At 37.9% G+C, this 10,447-nt stretch overlaps 1 protein-coding gene across 5 annotated transcripts; it reads left to right on the top strand.

Moving 5' to 3' along the window:
• The first annotated feature begins 1,357 nt into the window (after window positions 1-1,357).
• On the top strand, window positions 1,358-10,444 carry ccdc62 (coiled-coil domain containing 62). 5 transcript variants are annotated; one of them, XM_038733889.1, is made up of 13 exons: window positions 1,364-1,877; window positions 1,992-2,032; window positions 2,124-2,270; window positions 4,013-4,205; window positions 4,616-4,782; window positions 5,191-5,292; window positions 5,408-5,579; window positions 6,150-6,251; window positions 6,747-6,835; window positions 7,830-7,930; window positions 8,294-8,453; window positions 9,518-9,721; window positions 9,878-10,444. In XM_038733889.1, the coding sequence occupies exons 1-13, from the start codon at window positions 1,799-1,801 to the stop codon at window positions 9,950-9,952; spliced, it is 1,632 nt and encodes a 543-aa protein (XP_038589817.1). In that variant the 5' UTR covers window positions 1,364-1,798; the 3' UTR covers window positions 9,953-10,444. The 5 variants fall into 5 exon arrangements, 3 of the variants coding, with proteins under 3 accessions (XP_038589819.1, XP_038589817.1, XP_038589818.1); XM_038733890.1 differs by having other exon boundaries at window positions 1,367-1,877; window positions 8,294-8,447; XR_005446791.1 differs by lacking the exon at window positions 9,878-10,444 and having other exon boundaries at window positions 1,361-1,877; window positions 8,298-8,453; window positions 9,518-9,656.
• Window positions 10,445-10,447: the final 3 nt, after the last annotated feature.

Raw genomic sequence — 10,447 nt, forward strand, 5'->3', positions numbered from 1 at the left:
ATGGGGAGCTTAGATTTGTGAATATGTGATTTTCCCAGCAATACCATAAAATTGATGATATAGAAATGATTTGCATTGGTGTAAGGGTGTGTAAAAAAACAGAATTCAGAGTCAATATATTGGGAGATAAATGTACAGATATCTTGCCATAAAGTGCAAGAGTGTGGACAGGTCCAAAATAAATGATGCTGTTGTTCTTGAGCCATTTGACAAAATGAGCAGTCCACATCAATGTCCTTCTTATATCTTCGTAGAAATACCTTGGAGCGATAATAGCGATGCAACATTTTAAAAGACACTTCCTTAACCTTATTTAAAATTAGATATTTGGAAGGAAAGCACCACATTTTCCTCCAGTCCAGATTTGTAGTAAGGTTATTCCAGTAAGGAACAACATTTGTAACAGAGACTATTTCTTTTTCAAACAGAGTATGTATAGCTCCATTACTGTTTCTCAAGTTAGAGGAGAAACAGGCCTGGCCAACAGTAGTCGCACAAGGATCCAGGGCAAAGTTGGTACAGATACTATATAATTTCTAAATGTATATATGTATAATGTATCATGTTTCCTTTTTAGAATTAGGCCTAATTCATGACATAAGTCATACATACCAATAAAATGTTAATTAAAAAAATTAAAAAAGCAGAATTTAATTTTACTTTAGAACTAAAATGATTAGTCAATCGATGGAAAAATAATACAATAATAATTTGATTGTTGATCATGATTTTTCACAAATTAGGTGGAAATAAGGAAGCGTCACTGCTGTTGCAGCTGGGTAGCTTAATCTATAATAATTTATTAATTAGATTGATATGTTTCATTGACAAGTATAAGTACCATAAAAATATTCCAATATTCCATCACTACTAATTAGTGATAGCAAGAGCAGAATATGTTGAACTGTTTATGTTTGGGAGGGTGAGAAGTTTTTACAGTAGGAACCACATCTAAACATTCTTACACATTTCAATTCATTTGGTTCAATTTAATCATGTGAATGTTGGAGAAAATATATTAATTATTGAATGCAATTTGATACCAGCTGAGTTGAGTAAATGACAGTTTGAGTGAGTGCCTTTTGGGACTGAAATTTCACATTTTCAGTATTACTTTCCAAAATTTATGACAATAAAAAAACTGTATTTGTACTTTTCGGGAACCTTTATTTTGAAAATCACCGTTACAGTCTGCTAACTTCCTTTCTAGGCTGTGTGTTTCAAGGTACGGTCAACATACACGGAAGTGAGAATTAATCAGTCTAACTTCGAGTTCTCCAAAACTAGTGACACTCATTATACACTCAGTTATATAATTAAGGATATTCTCTAAAAAAAAAAAATCATTTAAATTATTAATATATTTAGTAAGTCTAGAAAATAACTGCGGAAGTCCGTTGGCGTGACGTTATTGTCCAATCCCTGTTTACCCCTACCCTCCCTCAATAACGTTCAAAAGTTAAACTCTCCCAGAAGCTAAATTAGCTAGCAGTTTAAGTTTTCTAGAGACATTTTTACAATCAGCTAACGATATTAAAGTGAGTTTTGGAGCGTCTTTGTAATGATATACGCGTTGAAGTTGTTTAGCCTATTTAGCTGAGTGTTAGTTAACTTTAGATTTAGTTGCAGAGGCGGTGAGTTCGCGGTAGCTTTACAAAAAGCTAGCAAACTCTGCCATGCCCCCCTAGAAGATGATGCTCCAAACAACAACAATGACGGTGACATAACGCAGGGGGTTGCTGGAGAAGAAACACGGAGGAACTGGGTGTTATATTAGTGGGTAACTGTTAACGATGTGATGGACGAAGTGAAAAGACTTTCCCCATCAAATGGAAGAACTTTAGGAAGAGTCTCAAACTTTTTCCCCTGGTCAAATGGTAAACACTCCCATCATCACTGTCTTTACCAACAACAGTCCCATTAAACTAATTTGTTTGAAATATATACGGGAACGTTTAAACCATCCAACATCCACTTTGACTTTGTTTCAGACACGTCAGCTGAGCTCTGGCACAGCACTCCTCTTAAGCAGGTCAGTGACATGTCTGTTAAATCCACATACTAAATAAATGCAGATGGCATCATGTTGTCTGGTTGTGATGTGTATATGTGTCACTTTATAGAAAAATGTTGATGCTTCACTGGATGTTAGCCAACCGTCTGTCCCACCCAGCTTCAAGATGGACTTCACAGCAAAACAGTGGGCCACAATAACACCTCCTCCCATCCCAGCAGATACCCTCCTTCCCCCCAGCTCGCAGCACACAGAGGTGAGATCAAATTTGGATTACTGACAGGGGGCGAGCAGGCACCAACCCTGAAGCTCCAGGTTCATTGTTCCCCACACTAGTGATAGACCGATTAATCGGTTGGCACTTCGTAAATGACACTTCTGACAAACTGTACCCCGCTAAACACCAGCCACGCTCTGAAAGCTACAGCAGAACCTAATGTATTTTTCTGTATACATTTACATTTACTCATTTGGCAGACGGTTTTATCCAAAGCGACTTACATTTGAGGAACAACATACAAGCATCAACAGAGCATCAAATACATCACGAGATCTACAACTGACAATACATACTAGTAAGAGCAGCAATAAATACTGGTAAGCGCTAATGGCATATATGGCATCAATGGGATAAATACCTAGGGAAAGAAGTGAGAGTTAACAAAAAGTGCAAACGATACAAGGTAATTGTAAGAGGATAGAAGAAGAAGAAGAGTACAGGAAGTACATGTTACATGTCCTTCATTAATAAAACTTTCACCTAAAACAACACGTTACTGGCTGAGGTAAAATGTATATTAGATTGTACTCTGCATTTGGGCTGGGCAATAAAACAATAATGATAATTATTGCGATATAATTTTCCTCAACAACAATATAACAAATGTTCAATAAATCTTTATTAAATTTAATTAATTTGAATCAGCACTTAATTTTTCCATTAAAATATTTATTTTGTTGAGGATAAAGGACTGAAAAAAAGATTTTACTTAATTTTACTCGTGTGTATTTGTTAAAGAAAGATTTTTTCATAATTGTTTTAAATGTTCTACCTCAGATTTGTGAAGTGAGCCACTGTTTGGCATCAAGTGTTTTCATTATCAATTAAGCTGGTGATTATTTTTATGATTAATTATCTATAAAGTCTAAGGTTTTCTCTTCAGATTGCTCACTCCATAACCTAAAGAAAAGAAAGTTTAATATCATTTAAGATGAAGAAAATCATAAAAACTCTCCCCTGTTGCTCGACACATAGATTAATAAACTTATCGTTCACTTCAACTAAAGTTGTGTCACAAAAATATGACCTGTTAAACATGCAACGTTACCAATGTGTTTTATTTAATTAGAGTTAACTCGGGTCTGGTTGTTCACCATTATCCATAGTTTCCAGAATATGAACATGTACAAAAAGTCATATAAACAGTATAAATGTTTACATAGTTTACTGAAATTGTGTTGTTTTGGCACAGAAATGTAAATACTTGCTTATATTGCTAAATAAAGGTGCAACTAAACTTTCCTTATCGATTAGTCGGCCAGTTATTTTCTCCAATATTCCTATTAATTTATTGGTCTGTAAAAAGGACACATGACAATCTGACAAATTGAGATTGCTTGTTTTGCCTAAAAGTTATTTAATTGTCTGTCAAGAAAAACAGCAGATATTCACATTTTAGAAGCTGGAACAAGTTAAATTTTGTCAATTTTGCTTTAAAAAATGAATTCAACGATTAATCAATTATCAAAATTGTTGTTGATCCATATTATATCAATCAACTAGTCAATTAATTTTGCTCCCCAGCAATGTGGAATGCACCTCATTGCAAGTCCCAAACCGGGATAAATGTGGAGGGTTGCATAGGGAAGGACATCCAGCATTAAAAGCCTATGATAAATCAGATATGTGGTTCATCATTGGTTCATTCATGGCCAGCGAGATGGAAACAAGGTTATCTGCTGTTAACTTTATGTGTCTCTCTGTGTGCTTTGCAAAAGTTTCCGGTGAATGACCTGAGTGGCTCCACAATCCAGAGGCAGAGGAGGGAGCTGCAGCTGCTGATGGCTGAGCTGAAGGACCGGGACAAGGAGCTGAACGCCATGGCCGCCTCCCATCATAAGCAGCTTCACGCCTGGGAACAAGACCGCCAGAGGGTGCTCAGCTTGGAGCAGAGGTGCGCCCGTTTGGATGGTGAGGACACTGGGAACACAAAAGATATCTTTCTTTATTTGATACAGAACAGATCCAGCTTTAGTAGAAAACCTGCAAATAATGCTGAATGATAAATCATGAATAGAAGGGTTTGGGTTTCGGTTGGTAGGGCTGCAAGTATTTTCATTATGGGTTCATCTGTTGATTATTTTATTAATAAATCGATTAATTGTTTTATCTATAAACTTTTACAACATCCCAGAGCCTATGTTGGCGTCTTTACAGTTCTTATTTTATCTTTACCAACAGTTAAAAAGCCAAAAATATTAAATTATGTTTAATATTTGACAAGGAGAAGCAGCAAATTGTCACCTTTGGAAATCTGAGAATGTAAAAAATTACTGAAACAATTAGTCCACTATCAAAAGTATTGTTTGTTGTTTGTGCAGATGAGTTGCAGAAGCGTAATGAGGTGATCAGAGTCCTGACTAAACGTGTTTGGGTGGTGGAAACCAGGGAGGAGGAAGTCCAGAAGGAGCTCAGCGCTGCCCGACAGCAGCTGTGTGAGCTGGAGCAGAAACAGCAGCACATCAGCCAAAGATGTGAAGACTTTGAGGTACCATTTCAACATTATTACACATTTATATTCTCTATAAAATAAAATAGAAATAGTGCATTTGTTGGGAACTATTTTAAGCAGTGGATTAATCCACATTTCTTGCTTTTACTACAAACATAGACTTATAGTTGACGTCTTTGTATGTAGGAGGATAAGAATGAATTATGAAATGATGTTAAGTTAATTATGTATTATTACTTGCTATAAGTATTCCTTACTACTAAGTACTAATTCTTCTCATACATTTCATACTCAGTAGAAAACAGTCTTGTAAAGTAGGACTGCGACACATAACCAGTGTGTCCCTGAGCAAGACACTTAACCCCTAGTTGTGGGGAATGCGACCTCTGACATATATTGCAATTATAAGTTGCTTTGGGTAAAAATGAATGTAATGTCTTTTAGGAGAAGAACCAGAGTCTCAACTCCACAGTCATGGCTCTGTCCACTCAAGTCGGCTCTCTGCAGGTCAGGGAGGAAGAACTGAGCTCCCTGATCAAACTCAAGGTACTAGTTTTTATGTGTAATTTCCATAAATACAGATCAGCATTAAGTGAAGTTGTGTGTAGGATTTTCTGATATTCTGCTATTTGGTAAATGTGCTTTTCGCCCCCTCCATCAGGACAAGGATGTGACTGAAGCCTCGGGTCATATAGCCGACCTCGCAGGGCGCCTACGAGATCTGGAAACATCGCTTACGGACAGCCGCTCACAGGAAAACAAACTCATGAGAGACTTAGAGGAAAATAAACGGCGTTATAGAGAGGCCAGGCATGAGGTCACGCACCTTAAAGGTACATGAGTAAAACTTCAGTTCCATACGTACACATAGGAACATGTGTCACACTTTATATCAGTCATCTTAAAACTCTTAATCAGACTACAAACAACAAAGTATTTATTTGGGCATTTTATTATAAACAGTAGATGTTGAATACATAATTATTGCATCGTTAGGCTTTATGCCCTGGTGTGACCATTTGGAACAGATATAAGCACTGTTCCCTTAGACCTTAGACTTCAAGCATACCACCGGTCTTAAAGCCAAGAAACAAAATTAACTGTAGTAGATTGTCTTAACAATTATTTTCATTATTGATTGATTTGATTTCTGATTAATCATTTTGTCTGGTGACATAATTTCCCAGAGGGCAGGGTGATGTCTTCAAATGCCTTTTTTTTTTTTTCGATCAACAGCCCAAAATCCAAACAAACAATTTTCCATTAAATATGACAAAGAAAAGCAGCGAATCTGCACATTTGAGAAGCTGGAACACGAGGGGCTCGATTGCCTAATTAATTAATTAACTATTAATCATTTCAGCTGTATATGTCTTCTGTCCTGTGTCATTCTGTGGTTGTAGAGGAGCTGCAGCAGCAGGTAACACAGAGCAGCACACAGAGGGAGGAGATCATCCGTCTCAAACAGGAGCTCCAGCTGCTTCGCAGAGATCTGGCCTTGGCGGGTACATTAAACTACAGCACAACAAATCAATTCTCTAGCTGTCTGTGTTCCCAAACTATTAATTGTCATCATAAGTGTTATCTGTTGTAGGATTTTATTTGTTCATTGCATGTATTTATTTATTAAGAATATTAATCCACCGCATGTTTGTTTTTAAATTGTTTGTTGTGTTTTTTTTATTGATGTTATTTTACCGATCTTATGTGTTTTGTGATCTTGATAATTCTCTACATATTTTATTGGATTCATTATTATCTTATTCATTATAAGTTATACGTGTTTGTAACCAATATTTGAAAGAGTCAAACTTCAAACAAATCAGAATTGTTGATCGATTTCAGACTAATGATTTTAGCACTAAACAGCATCCTGCTTCATGTCTGCAGTCTACGTCTCTTGATTTTCATCTGTGCAGTAGTTGTTTGCAGACGCCTCCCGGCCTGAAAAAGAATTGTTCCTGCTGAGATAAGTGCAGCTCTTGATGTCTTTCCACCAGGGGAGGGAGACGGCTGGAAAGATGAGCTGCTAGAACTGGCTCGCTCCAAACAGGAACGCACCGTGTCAGAGCTCCGCTGCCTACGACAGGTACAGTGTCTGTTGTTCAGCTTCACAACATGGCTAGAAAATAAACAACCAGCAGTATGAATTAGCTTAGGGAGGACTTTCCTTGTTCCTCCTGTGCATGTTGTTGTTGACGTCAGAGATGTCTTTCTGGTTTGGCAGCATACCTCAGAGTGTTTCTTCACCATGGCTGTGTGACTCTGGGTCACTGTCATGTCCAATACAAAATGTGTATAATCATTTTTTAAATTAAATCACATGTTTGTAAAGACATAGTGGGGAAAAAAACAAGTTGACTTATGCCATGGTTCCTCTTTTCTTTTCATTTATACATATATGAATCCAATCAAATGTGATTTGAGGTGAGTATGTAACCACCCCCCAAAGCTACACTTGGTTGTTAGCTTGTGCGTTGTAGTTGCTAGCGGAGCGATATCATAAGTCGGATATGTGTGTTTTGGATCTCAGTTGGCAAAAACTGTATTTATGTTTCCAAAGAATGCAGTTAAGGTTTAATTTATTTATTTCTCTGAGGTGCTTGGGAGGCCAACTGTCCTCTACAGCGCCGGATCTCTCTCGTAACTAGACAAAAGATAAAGACGCCCTAACTGCCGTCCTACTGTAGAGCTACAACAAATGCTGGAATAATAAATTGGTTGTCAATTATTAGATGAATCGTTTTGAGTAATTTTTTAAATAACTTTAAAAATTATCTGATCCAGCTTCTCAAATGTGAATCTTTACTCCTCCATGACAGAAAAGTGAATATGTAGACATTTGAGTGATTTCACCTTGAGCTTTGGGAAACACCGACCGACATTGTTGTGCTATTTTATAAACCAAACAACTAATCGATAAATCGTGAAAGCAATCGACAGATTGATCGATAATGAAATTAATTGTTAGTTGCAGCCCTATTCCACTTTGACTTTTATTGATGGATAGTTTGTATCTGACAATATGAAATGTAAATAAATCATTCAATATACACATCATGCTGCTTGCGTGTGTTTTGCAGGTGTGTGAGAATCAGCGCAACGACCTGCAGCTTTTGCAGTTGAACCTGGAAAGTTCCCGTGAAGCCCTGAGAGAGAAGAGCAGTCAGGGATTGCCTGGCAGGTGAATAGTGTGCAAGGAAAACATGGCAGGAATATTAATAAGTGATGCACTGTTAGGGTATGCTTTCTTTATTTGTTTTATTCACATTTTGTGGCTGCAGACAAGCTACTGTCTCTGAGTCAGTGATCGGAGAGAACAGCCTTCATGCAGCCAGAACCCAAATTAACGAAGACCCAGATGATAATAGCCGAGAAACATGGAGCAGTTGAGAGCAGGGAACATAAACCTTCACTTGTCTACTTCCTGATCTGACCTTGAACTCAACACAACACTCATTCCCTCATTCCACATAGTCTCTAAATCTTATAGGATCTCCACGAACAGAAAATATGAATGATTTGTTTGTCCTCGTTTGTGTCTCAGTCAGGATGAGTTCGGATGCTGCTGTCTGGACAACCCGTCACCTTCATCGCTCAGACTGAAGAAATCGAGACCTTTACATGATGCTGCCGCTCTGCCAGCAGCTAATCTGCGAGGCACCGTCAACAGTGAACTGGGAATCTTCTCGGCACAATTTGTGGGTGTAAGGCAGGAAACGGTGCCTCATGTTAAGAACAGTGATGTAAATTAATTAGTCAAATTAATCTTCTCATCTAACTATTGGCAAGAAAGCAAATTATTTTTTTATTTCTCAAAATGTCAAACCTTTGCTTTAATAATGGACAAACTGCAAGTTGTATAGAATGCAGCTGCAAGACCTTTGTCAAAGACCAACAGGAGATCACACATTACACCTGTGCTTATGGTTTTTATTGGCTTCCAATTGGTTTTAGAGTACATTTTAAAATTTTAACCATTACTTACAGAGCCTTGCATGGTCATGGTCCCTCTTACATCCAGGATCTGTTGCATGCACACATTTCTGGTCGCTCTCTGAGGTCTTCTGACCAAGACCTTTTAACTGTTCCCAGAACACGTTATAAAACAAGAGGTGATCGTGCTTTCTGTGTGGTGGCTCCAAGGCTCTGGAAGTCTCTCCCTTTTGCCTTGAGAGCATTGGATCCTGCTTTTAGAAAACTCCTTAAGACACATCTTTTAGACAAGCATTTAACTAGCCATATGGTTTTGTATTTTATATGGTGTTGTTATTTTATTTGTTTTATTTTATTAAATTTTTTACTGTGAAGCACTTTGTGACCCCTCTTGTCTGTGAAAGGTGCTATATAAATAAAGTTTACTTACTTACTTACTTTAAGTAACATATTATAATAATAAATTAGGCTAGAAAGTTTTGCTACCTGCTGTTTTTCTTCTGGACAATATCTGTACAAAAATCAAAGTTTAAAAACAAAACGTGGTGGTTTTATGGGGGCATATCTGTCAAACTATTTCTTGGCAGGGAGCAGTGACGTCCTGGAGTCTCTGCTCGTTGCTTGTGTCTTATGTTTTTGTACTGATGTAACATTTGACATATAACATGTTTAATTTGTGAGCTTTAGAGGTGCTGGTAGGTGGACTTTACTGTGGACAGAGCCAAGCTAGCAGTTTACAGACATTATGCTAAGCTAACCAGCTGCTTGCTGTAGCTTCTCCTCATCTCACTCCTAGTGAGAAAGCAGCTGATCACTTCTCTCCTTCTCTTAACAGGGTGGTGACCCTGTGTCCAGCTGTTCTCTACAGCAGCTGTTAGACGAGTCCCGACAGGTCATCGAGGCCAATTCAGAGCCCAGCAGCTCGAGACCCCACAGCTCCGTACACAACAGTGGCCCTACTATGAGCTGTGGGACCACTGACCCCTTTTACTCTCATAAGTGCCAGACGTCCCACCACCACCCAGCTACTCCAACACAGGTAGAGGAGTTTCATGATCCTGGGCCTCTCAACCTCTACATTTGTATTCATGGGGTGTGGTGGCATCAAAGGTGTACAATGTTTGGTTGAACTGTTCCTCCTTTTAGTTTGGGTGTGTTTAAAACATAACAGCTTCATTATTTCCCCCCCCAACAGGCCTGTGAAACTCCACCCAAAGCCTGCCCTCGACATGGTACCTGCCAGCCATGTGGACTTCTTGACAAAGACTGAAGCACAGATTCTTTTTTTCAGGGAAACTTTATGTATTTACCAAAGTGACTCCATGTGCTAAATTATGTAGCACTAGAGACTGTTTTAAAAATCAGAACCTGTTTTTATGCACACAGCTAAAAAAAACTGAATGATAAAAAACTGTCATGAATTTTTTTTAAACCATATTATCTTGTTTGTAATTTGGTTCCAGTGCATTTCCAGTACTTTTTTTGGGGAGGGGGAGGTACACTTGAGATTAACATGCATACTGTGTATTTTTTAAAACCCTGTCTCAGATTTTTAAAGGCTGTATTGTGTGTATTTTTAAAGTGACTGAGATGTGAAACCAGTCCTACAGGGCTGTTGAGTGGCGTGTCTTTATATTGTCTTTCCAGTTTCACTGCTTACAGATTTGTCTGGTGACTCAGGAGATGTTGATGGTTGTTAATAGTCTTAACAATGTGTAACTTGTTCATGGTGTCATTACTTACTAAAATATGTATATACAAACTA

The sequence above is a fragment of the Micropterus salmoides genome, unplaced genomic scaffold, assembly GCF_014851395.1.
Source record: "Micropterus salmoides isolate LMB-PRFRI ecotype aquatic unplaced genomic scaffold, ASM1485139v1 Ms_hic_scaffold_20, whole genome shotgun sequence".
Lineage (NCBI taxonomy): Eukaryota > Metazoa > Chordata > Actinopteri > Centrarchiformes > Centrarchidae > Micropterus > Micropterus salmoides.